This window comes from the organism of the source record quoted next, unplaced genomic scaffold, assembly GCF_019419815.1.
Source record: "Pyrus x bretschneideri cultivar Hongxiangsu unplaced genomic scaffold, Pyrus_bretschneideri_v1 Contig14, whole genome shotgun sequence".
In the NCBI taxonomy this organism is placed as follows: Eukaryota; Viridiplantae; Streptophyta; class Magnoliopsida; order Rosales; family Rosaceae; genus Pyrus; species Pyrus x bretschneideri.
This window is the reverse complement of record NW_025999435.1, coordinates 1,411,097-1,434,230: the sequence shown is the minus strand read 5'-3', so window position 1 is coordinate 1,434,230 and position 23,134 is coordinate 1,411,097. Positions and strand designations below refer to the sequence as shown.

The 23,134-nt window shown below is 40.2% G+C and overlaps 1 protein-coding gene across 1 annotated transcript; it reads left to right on the top strand.

Moving 5' to 3' along the window:
* Positions 1–212: 212 nt before the first annotated feature.
* LOC125475191 (phloretin 4'-O-glucosyltransferase) lies at positions 213–2,016 on the top strand. Its single transcript, XM_048579652.1, has one exon. The coding sequence runs from the start codon at positions 388–390 to the stop codon at positions 1,831–1,833; it is 1,446 nt and encodes a 481-aa protein (XP_048435609.1). The 5' UTR covers positions 213–387; the 3' UTR covers positions 1,834–2,016.
* The last annotated feature ends 21,118 nt before the right edge of the window (positions 2,017–23,134 follow it).

Sequence of the window (23,134 nt, the reverse complement as noted above, 5' to 3'; positions counted from 1 at the left end):
ATAAGCACATTAATCAACACTGAAATAATAATTCAGTCATCAACAACTACATCATATAATTTAAATAGATGATTTCCTTAACATTATCCATAAATTTTGCATGCATTGGCAACCACAAGTATCCTTCTCATCTTGGCAAATTTGTCTCCAGCGTCTTCAATTCGTCACCACAGACGTCAGCATTTCTACCCCCAATCCCCCATTTAAGCCTTGCCATCCTCTCACCGCACTCCCCACCTTGAATGTATACTCCCACAAGAATTTCAACTTCACTCAGCTAATAAGCCCACAGCACCAAATTTTTCAACAATCAACTACATACCTACTTATTCTACTTCCAATAACTCCACACTCCACCGCGCACCTCCGGCAATCGCATACGCCGCCATGGTGCAACACCGCTTTCTACTCGTCACATATCCAGCTCAAGGCCACATCAACCCTTCCCTCCAATTCGCCAAGCGCCTTATCAACACTACAGGTGCGCATGTCACCTACGTCACCAGTCTCTCAGCCAACCGCCGTATAGGCAATGGCTCAATTCCAGATGGATTGACCTATGCGCCCTTCTCTGATGGGTACGACGACGGGTTTAAGCCCGGTGACAACATCGACGACTACATGTCGGAGCTGCGGCGCCGCGGAGTACAAGCCATCACCGACCTTGTTGTCGCAAGTGCAAACGAGGGTCATCCTTACACTTGCCTAGTCTACTCATTAATTGTCCCTTGGGCGGCAGGGGTGGCACATGAACTTCACCTCCCAAGCGTGCTGCTTTGGATTCAGCCAGCCACGGTTTTCGACATCTACTACTATTACTTTAACGGGTACAAAGATCTTATCCGGGATAATACTAGTTCTGGTACGAACAATGTCCTTCCATGTTCAATAGAATTACCAGGTTTGCCATTATCTTTCACAAGCGGAGACCTTCCCTCCTTCATGGTGGATACAAATCCGTACAATTTCGCCCTCCCGTTGTTTCAAGAACAGATGGAGCTGCTGGAAAGAGAAACCAATCCGACCATTCTAGTGAACACGTTCGATGCACTAGAGCCGGAAGCCTTAAAAGCAATTGACAAGTACAACTTGATTGGTGTCGGGCCATTGATTCCATCCGCTTTCTTGGACGGCAAGGATCCATCGGACAAGTCATTTGGAGGCGATCTTTACCAAAAATCAAAGGACTCTTCGTACCTCGAGTGGCTGAACTCGAAGCCAGAAGGGTCGGTGATTTATGTGTCCTTCGGAAGCATTTCTGTGTTGGGAAAGGCCCAAATGGAGGAAATCGCAAAAGGGTTGTTGGATTGCGGCCTTCCGTTCTTTTGGGTTATTAGAGATAACGTCGACAAGAAGGGAGATGATAACGAGGCGAAGAAAGAAGAAGTGATGTTGAGTTGCAGAGTGGAATTGGAAGAGCTCGGGAGGATAGTGCCGTGGTGTAGTCAAGTGGAGGTTCTCTCTAGTCCTTCGTTGGGTTGCTTTGTGACACATTGTGGGTGGAATTCAAGTTTGGAGAGCTTGGTTTCAGGGGTGCCCGTGGTGGCGTTTCCTCAGTGGACGGACCAAGGGACGAATGCCAAGTTGATAGAGGACTTTTGGAAGACAGGAGTGAGGGTGACACCAAATGTGGAGGGGATTGTTACGGGTGAGGAGCTCAAGAGGTGCTTGGATTTGGTATTGGGAAGTGGGGAGATTGGTGAAGAGGTGAGAAGGAATGCTAAGAAATGGAAAGATTTGGCAAGAGAGGCTGTGAATGAAGGGGGCTCTTCGGACAAGAATCTCAAGGCTTTCTTGGATCAGATCAAGGCTCTAAAAGACGTTAGGCACTAGTTGGACTGGTGGGCTGGGGCCTAGCGCCTATGCTGCTAGGCAGGGTCTAGGCAGGCGCCTAGGTGGATTTAATTAAATCTATTATACTTCATGTAAATAAGTGTATGTTTATGCTTAAATATATATGATTGTGGACATCGAAATTTCGGTGAAATAAATGTTAACCAATAATTAAAATTTCAACGCTTACGTGTCACATAAATTTTACACATAGCGTGTGACTCAACAAAAAATCGAAATAAATTAGAAAAGTCATCAAATATGACATGTGTCAACACTTAGCAAAACTGATTTATTTCATCTTAATATCATATTCAAAATTAGGCCTTGAAAAAGTCTATAAATAGAAGCCAATTTCATTCATTTCACTTTACCAATTCACATCACACTAAAACCTTGAAGCTTTGAAACTCTAACGCTCTCAAGCACTCCCGAAGGATCAAGAAAGCCCTCTTCGTTCCCTCAACCTTCAAGATCAAGCCCCGACGGCCCTTGAAGAAAGTGTTCATCGTTCATCATCTGTTCATCCTAAGATCAAGCCCTAACGGCCCTTTGGATCAACAACATCAACAAATCCGCACAACTGTTCATCCCTAGACCAAGCCCTGACGGCCCTTTGGATCAACAGTTCATCCACAAATCTACACTTATGGAAATAGAATCAGAGGATTAAATTGTAAAAAAGATTGTAACCCCAAAATTAATACAAAATATTATTTTGTACACGTGTTCTTGTTTCAGGAAAATTCGTGTTTACAAATTTAGCACGCTCGGTGGGACTATCTCTACCTCTCATCTTTATCTTCAAATCCGCAAAAAGCACAAATGGCATCAAGAAAGGATCAAGTTGTTCCCGCAACCAAAACGAAGAACAAGAACATCATCGCCGTAAGTGGTGATATTTTGGGCATCACAACCCGAAGCAAGGCAAGAGCTCTTTCTGCCACGGTTTCCGCCCCTGCATTAACTTTGTTGAAGGAACAAAAGCACTGAGGCACGAGTCTATGATCACCCTGGCCTTGCTAAGGGTGCCAAGAGAGGAAAGCCCGAGGAAGTACTCAGAGTCCTTACTCTCTAATGCCCACTCGAGCGGCAGCATAGCCATGCAAGTCATGACCACCGGAGCAACTTCAATCGAGGAGCAGCTAGCTCAAATGAATGAAGCAATCACAAAGCTCACACTGAATATGAAGGAGAAAGACTTGCAAATTGCCACACTCGTCAACCAACTGGATGCACATCCCGACGTGAAAGTCGACCCAAAGGTTGGTGCACTAAAGAAAGAAGTCGATGAAGAAGAAGAGCCTCCAGTAGAGAAAGTCAAAGAGAAGCTAAAGCCAGACCAAGCAACGGCGTTCATGGGATCTTTCTCTATCCAGCAGCTACAGGAAATAATCCAAGCATAATCAAGACACAGTACGAAGGAAGCTCACATGACTCCGTGCTGTACCCAAAGCCCTACTCCAAGAAGATTGACTTTTTGAAGATGTCGAGGGGTTATCAGCCACCAAAATTCATACATTTCGATGGAAAGGGAAACCCAAAGCAACATGTTGCCCATTTGCAACAATGCTGGGACAGAAAGAGACTACCTCGTTAAGCAGTTCGTGTTCTCATTGAAAGGTAACGCCTATGACTGGTACACCTACCTCGATCCCGAGTCTATTAACATTTGGGATCAGCTAGAAAAGGAATTCCTCAACCGCTTCTACAACACTTGCCGCACTATAAGCATACTAGAGCTGACCAGTACAAAACAGTGGAAGGATAAACCTGTCGTCGACTACATCAATAGATGCCATTCATTAAGTCTGGATTACAAAGATCAGCTTTCTGAAACCTCCGCCATTGAGATGTGCGTTCAAGGTATGCACTGGGGGTTACATTACATCCTCCAAGGCATAAAACCAAAAACACTTGAAGAGCTGGCAACTCGTTCCCATGACATGTCGCCAATCACGAGAAGAAGAAGCCGATCACCGAGTTCAAGAAGGATAAGGTGTTCACCCCAAATGTAGACAAAACTGGGAAGAAGCCCACCAAAGAAGCTTTTACTGTCAACACTACCCCCATCAAGACCTCATCCACGCCCATCAAGATCTCCTCTAAAAACAAAGCAAAGAAGATAAGGAAAGGTGAGCCTTCTCGCACCCAAGGCAGGTATAGAAGCACCTTGAGGGAACTGGAGCAGAAGACAAACCCTTTTTCTAACTCTGACATGGCTGCAATGTTAGACGACTTGTTAGAAAAGAAAGTGATCAAGCTACCCGAATGCAAGCATCCTGAAGAGATGAATTGCGTAAACGATCCTAGGTACTGGAAGTACCATCATATTATGAGCTATCATGTTTGCAAGTGCTTCGTCCTCAAAGAACTCATCATGAAACTAGCACAACAAGGGCAAATCGAGCTCGACCTTGAAGACACGTCCGCAACGCATACTACTACAATTGTGTTTGGATCATTCGATCATGTGCCTCTCCAAGTGACACCTGACCATTCCTGTTAATGCTTAAACTGCACAACATCTTCTGCACAACCATCGCTGGAGGCAAGTGACCAAGATGCACATACCGATGATGATGAAGGATGGACATTGGTAACCTACAAAAAGACAAGGAAGCCAAAACCACAAGCCATATAGCCAAAGGTAGAACAAAAAGGAAATCACCACCGCCATAACAAGAGGAAGCCTAAAAGAAACATAAAGACTGATAAGCCAATATTTGCTAAGAAACCTATGAAGCAAGAGTCACCCATTCCCGTCTCCTTACACGAGTATTTCCCGAAGGACTTTTTCCAACAGTGCACTACCGTCGCCTGTCATATGGTTGAAGTAGAGAAGAAAGAGCCCTCAAAAGGCAAAGTTATCGCCACTGAAGGAGAAAAGACCCTCATGCCCTAAAAATTCTGCTAACACACTTGAGCATCGAGGAAGCCCTAAGATTGGCAAAGAAAATGCGAAGAGCACTAGCAGCGGTCTTGGCAAGTCCCAACGACCACAAAGTGAAAGAAATCAACGACGAAGGCTTAAAGCTTCAGCCACATGAATGTGCCATGTAATCAACTTCACTGACGAAGACTTACTACTGGGATCAAAGCCTCACAGTCGTCCTCTTCATCTTGGGGTACGTAAGGGAGCACAAAGTTAACCACATGCTTGTAGATGATAGGTCGGCCATAAACATTATGCCAAAGTCAACAATGACCATAATTGGCATCAAGGTGGATGAACTGTCCCTAAGTTGTCTGTTGATCCAGGTTTAAACGAAGGAGGACAAAAGGCGATGGGCATGATCCGATTAGAGAAGACCATTGGTAAACTCAAATCAAGCACGATATTCCACATGATTGATGCAAGAACTTCCTACAACTTGCTCTTAGGAAGGCCTTGGATCCATAAGAATGGAGTAGTGCCATCCACCCTCCACCAATGCTTAAAATTCTACAAGGACGGAGTAAATGTGATCCAAAGTAATACCAAGCCATTCACCGAAGCCAAATCATACTTTGCAGATACGAAGTTCTACATGGATGAAGACATGGTGCCTGAAGCTCTTCTAGAAGAGATCAAATCCACGGGCAAAGCAGCACCTAAAAAGCAGGTGAGGCAAGCGATATCCAAGAAGCAAGAAGGGCAAGCCGTGCCATCTTTAAGCAAAAACGATGACGAGCCTGCTAAACCTGTAACAACCAAAGGGAGTAGGACGCCTTCAAAAGGACCGAACACACCCATATTCCAATACATCCCGATGTTAAGAAGAAAGAATGGTCAATCCCCGTTCGAAACTGGAGCAAGAAAAGCCGATGCATAGTGGCACAAAGATAATGCGAAGTTGCTCAATACGAATACAATTTTGCCTCTGACATAGCTAAGCGACGCTAAGGTTGCAAGACTACCATAAGGCTTGATAAAAGCTCTACCAAAGGGGTGGAATCAAGCTTTCTTCCAACCAAGAGGATCGATGAGGGTTTTGATCCAAACACCTACAAACTCATGTCGAAGGCTAGGTATGACTTCACTTCCTCTTCGAATCCTGGAAAGAAGGTTTCAAACACTGTCAATGACAAAGAACGTAACCTTACCAAGACTCAAAAGAAGTTGAAGGAGCATGGTTACGGAGTTAACAACAACAAAGCTAGACTGGGCTTCACACCAAATGCACCCATGATGATTTCAAACAAAGCGAAAAACGCTAGCGCTCAATATGTCAGCGTGAGCATTAAACAAGATCAAGAAGAGCCCAAACCCGCCCCTCGAATATCAGTCTTCAATAGGATGAATCATTCAAGACCCAGAATTTCAATGCTTAATTGCATTGATGGTCAAGATTGAACCTCCGTCTTCAAGAGGCTTAACTCATCAACATCCCAAAGCTCTATTTTCGAAAGGTTGTCAAAACCTAAGAAACAAAGCAACACGGCTAGCTCTCCTCCACGACGGTTAGCTTGGAAAGACTTGAAGATAATAAGAAACCTTCTAGAAAGAGTGAAACAACGCCAAATGAAGAAAAGCTTGATGAGCTAGCAGAAAAAGGCAACGTTCAAAGTTTAATTCCTTCAAGGATGAAACACCAAGCAATCTCAGAGGTTGACATAAATGGACCACTGAAAGTAAGAAGGCGTACTGTCATCTACACCGAACAATCTTCATGCCAACAAGCTCGAAATAACAGTACTTGAGATGAGATCTAAGATGTCTTCTACATCACGATCCAAGAAGGCAAAAAAGACGAAATCCTCGAGGAAGATGTCACTGCTGCACCACCACAGCTCAAAGATGAAGGGCAAGCCATGGTTGATGATCTCAAGGAACTCAACTTAGGCACAAGCGAGGAACCAAAGCTTATCTTCGTAAGTGCATTATTAAGTGTGGACGAGATAGAGAGTATTACCAGCTGCTATTAGAGTACAAAGACATCTTTGCTTAGACCTACAAAGAAATGGCTGGCCTTAACCTTATCATTGTTGTGCATCATCTTGCAGTCAAGCCTGGATCGCAACTGATAAAGCAAACTTAAAGACGCTATCAATTCGAGCTTATCCCACAAATCGAGGTCGAGATTGACAAGCTAATCGATGCAGGCTTTATTCGAGATGTGCAATAGCCCAAGTGGATCTCCAACATCGTCATTGTCCTTAAGAAATCTGGACAAATCTGTGTTTGCCTAGACTTTTGGGACTTCAACGACACTTACCCGAAGGACGACTTCCCCTTGCCAATCATTGAAATCATGGTGGACGCAACCACTGGTCATAAGGCATTGTCATTCATGGACAACTCTTCTGAATACAATCAAATTCGCATGGCCCTTGAAGACGAAGAACTAACAGCCTTTCGCACTCTAAAAGGTATCTACTGCTACAAGGTGATGCCCTTTGGTCTGAAAAACGCTGAAGCTACATATCAACGCGTAATGCAGAAATCTTCAATGACATGCTACACGAAAACGTAGAATGTTACATAGATGATGTGGTGGTCAAGACAAAGAAAATATCAGATCACTTGAAGGATTTGAAAAATAGTGTTCGAAAGGCTGCGAAAATACAACCTCAAGATAAACCCGTTAAAAGTGTGTATTTGGCGTCACCTCTGGAAAGTTCCTCAACTTCATTGTCAAGCACCGTGGTATTGAAATGGACCAATCAAATATCAAGGCCATTCAAAGCATACTTAAGCCAAGAAACCTGCATAAGTTGAAAAGCCTGCAAAGACGGCTAGCCTTTATCAGACGCTTCATCTCTAACCTCGCAGGGCATTGTTAATCAGTTAGTCAACTCATGAAGAAAGATGTTCCGTTCGTATGGGACGAAGCATGCCACAATGCTTTTGAAAGCATAAAAAAATATTTATCAAGTCTGCTTGTCTTGGGGGCGCCTATGCCTAGGAAACCCCTCATATTGTACATTGCTGCTTAGGAAAGCTTAGTTGGAGCACTCTTGGCACAAGAGAATGAATCCCATAAAGAATGAGCGCTTTACCACCTTAGTCAAACTCTCACAGATGTTAAGTTGAATTATTCCCCAATAGAAAAGATATGCCTCACTTTGGCGTTTGCCATTCAAAAGCTCAGACATTACATGTATGCTTACACCACCCATCTGGTTGCTAAAGCTGACCCCGTCAAATATGTCATGTTTAAGCCAGTCTTGACAAGACGACTCGCTAAATGGGCTTTGCTTTTTATTTAATATGAGATCATCTAAGTCCCAGCTAAAGCCATCAAGGGACAAGCACTAGTAGGCTTCCTTGCCGATCACCCAATCCCAGCTGATTGGAAAATCTCAGATGACTTGCCTGACAAGGAAGTGTTCTACATCGACATCTTCCTGACATGGACAATGTTCTTCGACAGATCAGCTCGAGCAGATGGAGCGAGGGCAAAAGAAGTATTCATGTCGCCACAAAGGCAAATACTACGTTACTCCTTCCAACTAAGTGAGCCATGCTTCAACAATGTCGCTGAGTACCAAGCACTGATCATCGAGCTCCAAATGGCAATCAACATGGAAATCACAACTCTTGAGGTATTTGGCGACTCCAAGCTCATAATCAATCAATTTTAACTGAATATGAGGTGAGGGAAGATAATCTCGTCCCATACTTCCGGCTGGCAACTCAACTGCTACAAAAGTTCGAGGCCGTGACATTAGAACATGTGCCAAGAAAGGAAAATCAAATGGTAGACGTTCTTGCTAATCTAGCCTCGAGTATGACACTAGGAAAAGATGAAGCTGCAGATGTGCCAGTTTGCCAAAGATGGGTGATCCCGCTCGTTACTAAAATGCTACTGAATGATATAAATGTCATCTCAGTACTTCCAATCGACGCTGAATAGTGAAAACAGCCGCTGATCGACTACTTGGGGCATGGAAAGCTTCTAGATGATCCTAGGTGAGGAACACTTTACCGACACTCTTTTGAAGGAGTGTTCATTTACTACAAAGGAACACTCTACCGATGCTCTTTTGAAGAAGTGCTCCTAAGATGCCTAGGTGAGGAAGAAGCACACTCAGGTGTGTGCAAGGTGCATCAGTCTGGACCAAAACTACATTTCCAGCTCAAAAGAATGGGTTACTACTGGCCAAGCATGGTGAAAGATTGCCTATAACATGCCAAAAGGTGTTAAGCCTGCCAATTCCACGCCAACTTCATACATCAACCGCTTGAGCCATTACACCCCACAACTGCTTCATGACCATTCGATGCATGAGGATTGGACGTCATATGACCACTTACGCCAAAGTCATCTGCAGGAAAAGCTTACATCCTAGTTGTAACAGATTACTTCTCCAAATGGGCTGAAGCTTTACCCCTAAGAGAAGTCAAGAAGAAAATTGTCGTCTATTTCATCAAGGAGCATATCATCCACCGATATGGTGTGCCTCGATACATTATCGTTGACAACGGAAAACAGTTCTGCAACTGAATTGTGGACGAACTCTGCGAGAAATACAAGTTCAAGCAGCACAAGTCTTCCATATTCATGCTCCGACCGACGGTCTTGCAGAAGCATTCAACAAAACATTGTGCAACCTTCTAAAGAAAGTGATCAGCCGAACAAAGAAAGATTGTCACAAAAGAATAAGCGAAGCACTTTGGCCATATAGGATGACACATAGGACTCCTACCCAAGCTATGCCTTATTTTCTTGTATATGGCGTGGAAGCTGTTCTACCGCTCGAAAGTCAAATCCCTTCACTAAGGATGGCTATACAAGAAGGCTTAATTGATGAAGAAAATGTAAAGTTGTGCCTTCAAGAGTTGGAAGCGCTGGATGAGAGAAGGCTCGAAGCTCAACAACACTTGGAGTGTTATCAAGCACGACTCTCCAAGGCTTTCAACAAGAAAGTTCACCTTCGTTCTTTTTAAGTGGGAGATCTCGTCCTTGCATTGCATAGGCCTATCATCCCAACTCATAAAACAAAAAGCAAGTTCACATCAAAGTGGGATAGACCTTACGTAATATAAAAAGTCTACACCAATGGTGCCTACTTAATCATGGCGGAAGATGGCTTAAAGATAGGCCCCATCAATGGCAGATTCTTGAAGCGCTACTACCCCTAAAACAAAAATACAAAGCTCCTCGCCTGCATGAGCCTAAATTGCACACGGTATAATGCTCCTAGCCCACAAGACCATAAACTACGTACAGCACCAAAAAAAAAAAAAAAAAAAAAAAAAAAAAAAAAAAAAACACGTATTTGAACTATGTTATGACTTGATCCCTCCTCAACTGAGGGTACGTAGGCAACTTGAAACTTCAAAACTTCAAGTACAGTCACACCATCAACAACAAAAAAAAAAAAAAAAAAAAAAAATACTTTGAAGAATAAAGAGCAAATTCAAGAATGCGAATACTTTATTTCTTTAAAGGAAAAAGTCAACCCTAAAGCCTGATTACAAAAAAAAAAAAAAAAAAAAAAAAAAAAAAAGCAGAAGACACTACTTGAAAACTATGTCCCTAAAACTACAAAGGTGATCTTCAAGCAAGCCTTCCAAAGTCTCTACCTCGGTGGGAGACAAGATAGGCAACTCTATAGCCATGCCTTTCTCTTGTTCTAGGCGTGAAATCTCCTCTTGGCATTGAGAAGTGTAGGCTCCCTGCTCCGCGAGAACACTTTCAAGTTGTGATGCTTCAATTCCCAATTGTTGTCACTCTTGTACCAACGCATCTAGACGTACTTGGACAGAAGCTAAAGAAGTCTCCGTGATTTGATAATCTCCCAAAGCAGCTTGCTGAAAATACCAGACTCGGGCCAGTGACAAGTCTATTGTTGTGAGTTGATGAGCTCTAACATCTAGACTCAACTTCTTCGAGGAAATGGCACGTAAGGAAGAATACTCAGTCGAGGCGGCTATAAGTTCGGCAATCTTGATCTTCAAGGATGAAGAATCAATGTCAAGGTTGTCAATTGCAGAAACAAGCTTCGACAAATCCTCCTTGAGCAACGCAAGGTCTTCTAATGGGCACTTTGAAATCTTACCTTTAATATGGCTCTTGATATCCATTGCCACATGAAGGTTAATACGATGGATAAGCCACTCAGTACCATTAAGGTTCGGCCTTTTCAGAGAGATCTCAGAGCTAACTGGAAAAGGTTTTGAACGCATGACAGCTCTTGCATACCTCCACCTACCTCCATCTACAGACGGCAAACTTGGGAAATTTGGCAGATTTGGAACAAGCTCTACACCAGGTGGATCCCTGATCTCCACATCTGTAGATAAGTTACCTCCAAGCAACATCTACATATAGGAATAAATGTCTGCGGTTGCCAAATCAAAAGAACAAGAAGGCACAACCTAAAAAAGACAAAGAAAGATGTTAGAAACAAAGGCTAAAACAATGAAAGCATAAGAAATCACGAGAGAGAAGGAAAAACATACATCTTTCTCAAATGACACACAACCATCGAATTGAAGAGGCCTAAACAATTCTTTTTTTCTTATGACGAAAATTGACATCGCTGTAGACCTGAGCACCTTCAAGTGGTCTCTTGTTTAAAAGTTGTTGACACTACTGCAAAACAAGTCCATCCTCATGCGAATCAACTTCATCTCCCACCTCTTCAAAAGCATCCGGATGATGAGAAGATAAGCAAGGGTGTTGAAGGGCTAAAACCATATGTCTATCTTGTAAAGGAGCTACACTCGTGTAACCAAAAGGTACCAATTGCGTAGGAACCATAGAACAACCCTCTCTCGACGCATCATTGCGAGAGTGAGAAAAATTGGTACCACTTGCCTTCCCCAGGTTCTCATAATGTACCTTTGACCACCAACTTACATAAGCACGGGTCACTAGATTACTCTTGAACTCGTCCTTGGTCGGCAAGGTGATAGAAGCATTTCTGCATACACGGGTACAAGACTCCCAATGCATATACACAGCTTGCAAGGATTCCGATTGGGTATTTTCCTTCAGCTTTCCTGGCACATTTTTGACAAAACCAAATTGCCTACTGAAATGGTGGGGACTATACGGCTGAACGATGCATCGGTCTTCTTGTCGTAAAGAAACATACCCCGAACGAAGACTTATAATATAAGATAAGTATAAGAAGTGAAGATGTGAATCATCCATGATACCTCGCCGCACCAAGCCAACTCTCGCTAGGTGGTCTATCCTCAAGCCTTCACAACTTCTAAACAGCACTTGCGCCTGCAAATCGTTGAGGCTGTTCGTAGAAAGCACGTCAGCATACTTCGTCATTAAAGGCCCCAACTTGACTGAAGTCGGTGAAGAAGGCCCTGACTTGTCTGAAGTTGATGAAGAAAAATGAGTGCCAAAGTATCTACCTAACCAACCATACACATAGTGGTAGGAAAGTACTGCAGCACGATCTTCAGTGCCTGCAACCATCTTGCTAGCAACTTTGAAGACTCCGGGATAGACGAAGTTGATGTCGTCTTTGGGGAAAACAAACTTACAAAGCCAACAAGCTAAGAAAATGGCTAGGTAAAATTTTTCCAAGTGCTCTGACGCCACGCCAAGATCCTTAAATGTCTTCAACTCGGCAAGGGTACGGCGCCTAGCTAGACCAATGACATCTTACAGATCCGAGTCTCCCTTAAGCCTGGTTATCTTGTTACGGCCACTTTTCTTTGAAGACCTCTTGTACTTTGTGGCATCCTAATACCAAAACCGGATCCATGAAGAAGTCTTCACGCCTGACTTACTCGGGGCCTCTTAGGAAAGCTTATGGTACGCCCAAAACAAATTGTGGCAACTCGCAGGCAATCCTTGACTGTTGCAATAAGAAAACTCCTCCACACTAAGGACGACCTCGTCATAAAATTTTCCTTGGATCGGCAAGCTTCTATCTTATGGAGATCTCTAAGTGAAATTGACATCTTCCCTTGAGCCGTGTGAAGTGTGTTGGTCATTGAAGACCAATGCTCAAAGAATGCACGAATGATGGAAGAATGTCGATCATAACTGAACAAAGATGCGTATACAGCATGATAAAGGCCCATGTTGGTAAACACATCTTTGGAGCGGCTCAAGACATCTTCAAGCCATTCCTAATAAAACTCAATGAAGGTGGCTCCTCCAGTAGTTGACAAGGTGCTACTTCAAGCCAAATCTCCCCTACGGATACGATCACCAAGAAGCTCAGATGAAGCCGGATGATTGTCATGAACATGGTGTGAAGGGTTTAAGATAAGAACCCTTGATGTGCACGCCTTCTTCTTTGTATTTGGTCGAACAAATCTACCACCTCCCAAGATACTTCAGAAAACCACAACTTAATATGCATGGAGTGGTCTTTTATAGGAAGAGCAAGCACCTTAGGACCAGTCAGTGGCGTGTAAAGCTTCAATGTCATTCCCCTATCTTGCGAATCGTCTTCCTTTGCAAGAATGGTGATGGTGTTACTCTTAAAACACTTGAAAAATACCATGACCGCAACAAAACAAAATCAGCCACAAAACTTGAGCAGCACGGCAAAGAGGGCAGCTACAAAATGGCCCTTCAAGGCACGTTACAATGGCAAAGAAAACCAAAATGCCATGCAATCACATTATGCAACCCCGTAGCGATTACGTAAACAGTTTCTTGCACCACACAGCGATGTCACCACCAAAGGAAAATTGTGACAAAAAGGCATTAAACAACAAAATCCCGCTGCAGTCTCTTGCACAGTATTACACGGCAGCGCACCACCGAGGGAAAACTGTGACCAAAAGGCACTACACAGCGAAACCCTATTGCAATCTCTTGTACAAACACTAGGCAGCAGAAAGTATAGGTATACCCACATCCTACTCACTCCGCCACCAACTAACACATCTCTGAAAGCTTCGTGAGGGTCCCGGCATCGCTATGTTTTCTTAAAATTAAAGATTTCTAACATTGCAACAAAGAAATCCATCAGTAGGGTACGCATATTATATATATATATACACACACACACACACATACACACATGGTGATGGAACAATCACCTTCTATATATATATATATATATAGTGATGGGACAATCACCTTCCAGATATACATATATATATGGCTCAGAAGATTGAAAACATCCTCAGCTTAAAAGAGATAAGCCTTACTGAGTAAAGGCTGCAAAGGAATTTGTATGGCCCTGCCTTCTCTCCTTCCTCTACCGTACCTTCAAAGGATTAAACTGCGACACATCCGCCGTCTTCAACACTCTTACTCCAACACCTCCAGTGTGCACCACTAGCCACGGATCAACTGGCTGAATTAAACAGGTCTTTAAGAATATTGTTGGAGGTATTAAGGCTGCAGGAAGCAAGGGATGTGAATGAGGCCTTGCTTCTAGCAAGGAAAATCCACGAAAGACAAGACAAGTGGGATAAAAAGATGTCGGAGTTGCTCAAAGTACAGCAAGAGGTGGGATTGGCAGCGCAACATGAAATAACTATGGTTGAGCTTTCAGCAAGTGGCACACGGACGACCGTGCAGTAATGGTGCAAGGTAGCAATGCAGTGGTTGTACAATGGTCGAGCAGTGACGGTTTGATCCCATATATATATATATATATATATATATGTAGAGGAACCCAAAGAAGCAAAAGAAGTATGGTGATTGTGCAAATAATGGTGCGGTGGCTGTGCAAACAATGACCTACATGTAGGGAAGAATGCAGTACAGTAACTGTGCAAACAATGATCCATATGCAGAGAAGAACGCAGAGAAGAATGCGATGCGGTGACTATGCAAACAATGATCCGCATACAGAAAAGAATGCAGAGAAGAATGGTGCGGTGACTATGCAAATAAAAATGGTCCGCATGCAGAGAAAGATGCGGTGCAACAAGGAAGACCCATGCTTTTCGCTTTACTTCTCTGTCGAAGAATCATGCTCCTGGTTTCTTAGGAATAAAATATATATATAAAATAAAAAATGGTAAAAGATGTTTGGTGCATTAGGCAACAACCATCAAATATATATGTGTGTGTGTGTGTGTGTGTGTGTCTATATATATATGGTGAAATCTTGGTGTGTGGGCAATATTCTGAAAAGAAGAAGAACAAAAAAAAAAAAAAATGGTGGCACCATGCAAAAAAGAGAAGATGCTTGCTATTACTGTTAGCAGGTCAAAAAAAAAAAATGTGTTGCGACAAAATCATTGAAAGTTAGAAACAAAAATGGGGATGATGGTGCATCAAACACCATCTAAAAAACAAAAAAAACAAAGAAAGGTTATGGGATGGTGCACGGCATCATTTTGAAAATATATATAATAATAATAATAATAATAATAATAATAAGGAAAGTAACACATCTTAGTGAGATATATGCTTCATTTGTATTTAGCACAATACACTGAATAAAATAAAGCTCGTCTATTGATATCTCTAGAAATTACAAATATGTAAAAATTAAATAAATAAATAAATAAATAAAGGAAAGAAAAGGAAGCCTTCACAGAGGTTGCTCACGTGCCGCCGCAGTACTTGGCGGAACTCCAGGGAGAAGAGGCACCAGAGGTTGATCATTCGGAGCCTCAATACTTGATCGAGCTCCACATGACAAAGGCAAAAAGTGCCTCTGGAGTACAGCCACAAACCTCTGATGGTCACTTTGAATCCGACCTTCAGAGTCCTACAGCTGATCAAGCTTCCTCTTCATGCTTGTCGAATAATTATTTGCAAGGCATGTGCCAATCTCTATTCTCATGCTTGAGCTGTCTGATCTCTTGTTTAAGATTTTCCACCTAGGCCGTCAATGATTCAACTTGGCGAGTTCGAGCAAGTAGACATTGGTCCATATTAGACATAGAGCTCGCGCACTGAACACTGAAAGCCAGGGAGTCTTGGACAACCAACTCATCGGACTGTCTTGAAAGCATCATATTATTTCTAGGAGTAAGGAGGTTTCTAGCTACTACCGTAGTTGTTGTTGCATCTCTCATCATGGAGTCTTCAACTGTAAGAGGACCATTCGAAGATAAGAAGCATGGGCGCCATATATTACCCTAACGTGGTGCGCCTGTATCATCCCCGAGACTCAAATCTAAGTAGATGTTAGATAGGTATGCCATTTTCAAAAAAATATGGTAAAAGAAAAGGGTTGAATGGAGTAAAATCTCGGAAATACACCAGAGACAATTTTCACGAGCGGGCAATCTTCAAAGTGTGCATGTTGGATGTGATCGATACCTCTCTAAAAGGAGAAGCAACGCAGCAACCAATTAAAAAATCGAAGAGACACCACTCGCCGAATTTCAAAAGCTGAATTTTCTTGCATAAAATCCATTAACACTTTTCAAATGCAACCTCAGCTTGTCAGATAACACATGTAACTTTGTCAAAGATCTCTAAGAAAGTTGAAAACGTGTGAAGTTCACTATTCCAACTACCACACTTTTGCCGACAAATGTGGGTGACAAGGCTGCATTCGCACCACTACCCGCTATTGTAAAATCCCTATATATGTCGAACTTCATCCTCCATGGCAAGACACACTTCCAAAACGCCTAACTCTTCTTCCTTGCCAAGAATGCATCTGCAACCAAACCTCTCAAAATACTCAGTTTTTTCCTCCTTGAAAACACCTCTTCAACCAGGTCACAGCAAAGCAAAAGTATCTCATATCATCAAGGGTCAAAAGCAAGAGTATCTCATAGCATGCCTTTTCCCTATCCTTTTCTTTGTTCTTGTTCTTCCCTGCAAGACAAGAAGAAAAAGAGCGATCAGTCGACACTTGGAATCAAGCTTCCCATCAGGAATCGAATGCCTGGAACCTCATCCCTGGTTGCTTACCCAGCACTGCTCTCAAGTACTCATCTTCGATTATTGATATACTTCTAAAGAAGATACCAGATGCCTGGAGAACGGATGAGGCAAGTGGAAACGGCAAACCGAAGCATGTGGAGACAAGCACAACAAATACATGTGTTGATTCATCTGCTACTTCTTCAAAAGCAAAAGTATCTCATGTCATCAAGGTCGAAAGCAAAGGTATCTCATATCATGTTTTTTTCCCTGTTTTTTCCTTTGCCCTTACTCTTACCTCAAGACGAGGAGAAAGAAAGCAATCGATTGGAACCTGAAATCAAACTTCCGATCAGGAATTGATTGCCCAGAACCTTTGCTTAGTTGCTTACCTAGCATTGCTCTTGAGTGCTCATCTTCAACTGTTGTTAGTTCTTGAATTTCCTCAGCAAATACCTCAGAACAGTTGATATGATATTGGCTCTTTACACTGAAGCTGCCAAGCATGGATGAGTTGCTAAGAAGTGATGCTCTGAAGGACCATTTAAATGCAAAAGGTTGTGCACCACATCTACTATGCAAAAGAAACAAGCAGAGAAGAATGCAGCGCGATCATCTGGAATAAATCATTATAAGCATGGCGCCCTTCCCTGCAGAACTGCGTAATCTAGATAAAAAGAGTAAATTCAAACATTTGGTGCAAGTTTGGCTGAAGAAATCCTTCAGCCCAGTTCAAGAATAAGCATGTGGAAAGTCAATAATCGAAGGAAACCAGAACATCCTCCAACCCGGTTCAAGATCAAAGTTGTGGAAAGTCAACAAGCGCGAAAAAATACGTGCCGATTCATCCATTACCAAAGCCAAAGATCATCTACCATGTGAAGCTCCTTATGGTCCAATTTCGTTCAAGATCAAGTCTCGACGACCCTTAAAGAAATTTCAAACAAAGTTCAAGAACAAGCCTCAGCAGCGTTTGAAGAAAGCTTTCAGCCCAATTCAAAATCAAGCCTCAGCAGCCCTTGAAGAAATTTCTAGTCTATTTCAAGATCAAGCCTTGAAGGCCCTGGAATTGACATCTACATTAAGGGACTTCAAAACGCATCTCATGCATGTGACAACCATATATATACGACGCGCCTTAAAGTGGGGCCATTTATAGACATCGAAATTTTGGTGAAATAAATGTTGACCAATAATTAAAATTTCAACGCTTACGTGTCACGTAAATTTTACACGTAGCGTGTAACTCAATAAAAATTTGAAATAAATCAGAAAAGTCATCAAATATGACATGTGTCAACACCTGGCAGAAATGATTTATTTCATCTTAATATTATATTCAAAATTAGGCCTTGAAAAAGTCTATAAATAGAAGCCAATTTCGTTCATTTCACTTCACCAATTCACATCACACTAAAACCTTGAAGCTTTGAAACTCTAAAGCTCTCAAGCAAATCCAAAGGATAAAGAAAGCCCTCTTCATTCTTTGTCAAATCCTTCTTCAAGATCAAATACCAACGGCCTTTGAAGAAACTTCCCTCAACCTTCAAGATCAAGCCCCGACGGCCTTTGAAGAAAGTGTTCATCGTTCATCATCCGTTCATCCTAAGATCAAGCCCCAATGGCCCCTTGGATCAACAACATCAACAAATTTGCACAACTGTTCATCCCTAGACCAAGCCCCGATGGCCCCTTGGATCAACAGCCCATCCACATATCTACACTTACGAAAATAGTATCAGAGGATCAAATTGTAAAGAAGATTGTAACCCCTAATTTAATACAAAATATTATTTTGTACACGTGTTCTTGTTTTAGGAAAATTCATGTTTACAATGATATCATCATAAACTACAAAACAGAATGACATATCTATTATGAGCTATTGGAACATAATGAAAATGTGGGAACAAGCATATAATGTGTGTTCATTTAAGTATTCAACAAGTCTCTTACAATTTATTGAAAATATAAAATGCAAAATGAAAGTTATCTATTTTTTGTAAGTGAACCACAACCTAGGCAGGTCTGGGGGGCTAGACGAGTGCCTAGGCGGTCTAGACAGGGTCCTCAATAGGTAGGCGCCCTTTCTTAATTTTCAAACGCCTAAGCATTAATCGAGGTGGTGACCAGCTGCCTAGTGCCTAGGTAGCAGCTAAGCAGGGACTTTTAGAATAGTGGATTAGATAGATTGATGTTGTCTTAAACAAATGGCTATCATTTTTTCTGTTTCATGGTTTGCTAGTAGTTTACATAGATGTAGAATTTAGACGGCTACTGTAAACACAGCTGGTCAACTTTTGTAAAGTTTGGATTTGTTCCGCGGGATAGTAACTTTGTTGCCCACGAGGTGGCTTCGTTTGCTACCAATTATGGTGGCAAGTTCCTTTGGGATAAGATTGGCTCGGATTATTTATTTAATATTCTTGTAGCTGATGTAAACATTGCCATTCGGCTTTAATAAATTTCTATCTTTTCGACAAAAAAAAAAAATTACTTTTTCATTTTACTTTTAAAATGTGTTCTTGTCTCCATTATTGTTGCAAATAAGAATTAGGTCGTAATGTGCTATCCCATTTGCACTTAAGTTCTAATTCTTATAAAAAAAAATATTATGTTGTATTTTTTTTTTTTTTGGGAAAACCTTGGTAGTATGAGTAAAATTTATTATCATGACAAAAAAGAAGTTGCACACCCCTCATAAAGCCAAAAAAAAAAAAAAAAAGAAAAAAGAAGCAAAATACAAGAAAAATGGAGGGCATGCACCTTATCCCTCTTGAAGAGAGAGAGAGAGAGAGAGAGAGAGAGAGAAGGGGAACATATACCCTTACCCCTCTTGAAGAAGAAATACAAAGAAAAAGAGGGATGGACATAGGACCAAACCTCTCTAAAATAAAACCTAACGTGTACGAACCTACAAGACAAGCTGCAAAACAACAAAGGAAAATCCAAAAATATTAGGTAAAAACATATCAAGAAAGGAAGACAAATTTGTAGGCCGACATACTCAATAAATCTGAATGCAGAAAATGGAAGAATCTCTATAGGAGGAGTGGCATGCCAAAGAAGTGAAAACGAGAGAACCAGAAGCAAAGCAAGATATCACATTAGAAGAGTCACTTTCAAGCCATAAATTTGCTCCAATCGAACAGTAGGTTAATTGGTGATAAATCTGAGTTTTGTGATGGGTGTTATAATGTTGTATGTTTGTGGTTTAGCTTTGTTTATTATTTGGGGCTTTTGAAAGTCTATATATGATACTATCTAGAGGTCTATTTTATGGTACGAAATTGGCTGTATGGGTGATTGGTCATCTCTAGGCATTAGCAACATGTCATCCCTCAACTAAGTCTCTAGGTTTTTTGTACTAGCCACTCTTGGGCCTATAAGGAGGATTTTTCTTTTTGAGTTGAAACCTTTTTCTGTATTGCCTTTATTTACTGTTTTGTAAATGTTGCAGAGAGAAACTATTACTCATGCTTTGTTTATAGAAGTGGCATCCTTTATGTATGATAATCCTTTCCATAGGCTAGCTAGTTGCAAGTTGTACTGTGTCTATTTGGATTTGTTTAATGAAGTATTCTACAATTGATGTCCATTGATGAATTTGACACCAAGTTTGTGATTTCTATTTAAAGAATTTTAAAAGGGAATTGTTATTAGCACTTCAAAAATCTCATATTACACTTCAAACCTTCTATAATTAGGGAAGAATGCACTCTAGAATGACATTTCTAGAATGCAAAAACAGTTCCCTTTTAAAGCACATGATTTTGACTCTTAGTAGTCTGTCTAAATTACATGCCAACATAGTTAACATAGTTTTCAATTTTATTATCTTGAAGTAAGTTGATGGAGAAATTAGGTTTTCATCCATCTTTCTTCTATTTCATTGATTTTTTTAGAAAAAAACCTTTTTTTCTTTTTGCAATATAATTTTTATCAAGATTCTTAGGTTTTAGTGAACATCATTATTTCAACAATAAAATATACATGGCAGCATAATTAAATTTTATTTCTAAAATATATTCATTCGGTGTTTGCATTTGATATATTATATTAATTTATGACTAAAATTTAAATCATATATTTCTGTTTTTAATTTGTACTTTATTTTATTTTGCAACCCTTTTTTTTTTTTAATTTGTACTAGTTTTCTTTTTAATTTTAATTTGTACCCATATATTAATTTCTTTTTGAGCCCATATTTTTTAAAACTTCATTTGTTCTCATAACTTTTTAATCTTTTATTTGCACCGATAAATTATTTATAATGTACCATTCTTCTTTATAAATATACCATTTTGTTATATGCAAAAGATACCCTTTTATTTTTTTTGTAAAACTTTATATTTAAAATGTACCAATTTTTTAACTCTATGATACATTTCTTTGCCATTTATTATTTTGTATTATTACGTTGTTACTTTTTATTCATTTATTCAATCAAATTTTTGAAATTTTTTTATTGTAGCCATTTCTAAAAGTAATGTAAAGAGGGATATTAAATTTGACATTTGTATGTCATATATTATACACACAATATGGGATCATAAATCTCATAAAATGTCAAACACATAAGGGTAATATAGAGAGACCAAATTTTGTACATCAAATTTGCAAACTAAATGATGTGGTTGTAGATGATTAAGTTATTAATTAAGTGTCAATTAACGTGCTTGTTTCTTATTGGTTTAGGGAATATAACGAGATGACACATCATTTGATTTGCAATTTGGTTTAAAATTTTGATTTCCCTAGCATTATCCCATATAGAAATATACATACTAATAGTAATATAACGAGGTGTACAAAGTTAATGGACTACGATAAAAAAATTGTATACCATAAAGATTTTAATCAAAGAGTGTTTAATGACTGGAGATCGAATTTAAAGCCTCCCTAAAATAAATGAATCTGCATTTTTGACCATGAACCCTATTATTATTTGAAGGCCCACTACATGACAGAAAATTAAAATTTAAACACGCTTGTAAATTTAAACCCATAAGATCTGGTTCTGATTCTCTAGATTATTGTGGTACTTCGTCCATTTTTTCATACCGACAATGCTCTGGGCTCTAGACTAATATGATAGACTTTTCAATGTGACAGAAATACAGTTACATACACAAAATGTCATAAGACATGTAGTTAGATCTTTGAAAAAAAACTCCAACTACTTTTGACAATAAATATACAAAATCGTGTTCACGGCACATTGAAATATTTATCCTTCAACAGATCCCAAATGTTAGTTTCTGTCAATCTATTATCAAATTGGATAAATTGGGGCCCCATTTATCCAGAAAAGAACCTCAGTGGATAATTATTGGCATCAAATACTCTCCAAAGAAATGGAAGAGACATCTATCTATCAACAACCTCTATCTCACAGAAGAAACCAAAGCCCTCGTTGAAAAAAGAAAGGAAAGAGGAAAATTAAGAGAGAAAATACCACAGGAACTCTGCTCGAGTCACTTATACTTGGATTTAATTGGAAAAAATAATTTGAGCGTCGAGCAAGGACAAAGGTAAAGGAATGAACCGACAGTAGTCGACCTCACAATTAAGGTTCATATTTGTTCCGAAATTAGTTCAAAGATACTTAATGGTTTAATAAGTTACTATAAGAAATGCTAAAACAGATTCTCTCAAAAGTAATTTTTTTAAGTTCTTTGTTACCTCATATTTTAAGATAATATTTTATAATGTTGACACGAGAATTGATATTAAACAGTGAAGTGACAGATAGTGCATAAAGAGTCCCAATTTGAAAGAATTTCTTAACATTTCTCAAGTAACTACAGGCTCATTTGGTAGAGAGAAATGAATTGAAATACATGAGTTATTATTTTTAAGGTAAGTTAGAAAGAATAAATGAAAAATATGACAAATTTGGAGGTAAGCGATAGATTGCTCGAGAATAAAAAATTATTTTCCTCTAGGCGCATTAACCTTGCTAGGACTGATGAAGAATCACAACATCTACCTCTTCAGCTTTAGATTTGATTATTGAGATGTTCCGGGATCAATCGTTTATGCGAGAAAATGATCAACGAACTATTTATTTAATATGGTCATAACTATTTTTGTATTTATTTTTTACATTAGAAAAGAACTGCACTATTTACTTGTCATAATCCTAACCATTTTCCCCTTCTTTCATCCCCTTTAGCTAATTTTGAGTGCTTAGCTGCTCAGCTTAGTTAAATCCCTCATGTAGCCTCTTGAACTCTTTGGTATTATTCAGAATGAATATACACGGGCTAGAATTTCATTTGCTGTGAGGTGTATATATGTTTTTCGTGATATGCAAAGCAAACGACAAGCTAAAACATGTATTGTAAATTTTGGTTGCAGTCTGATTTCTTCAGATATCACTGATTTTTCAGATATCATCATGGATGACGTTTATTTTTTCTCTAGTTTGGCTTATATACCAAGAGGCAACCATGCAGTGCTACGTGGCTATCTTATTGAAAATTTTGGGTTTTTTTGTTTTATTCTTGTTTGTTTTTAGCATAATAAGCAAGGTCGGCCCTAAAGGTAGCCGGGGTAGGCGGTTGCCTAGGGCCCCCAAGGTCGGGGGGTCCCAATTTTTT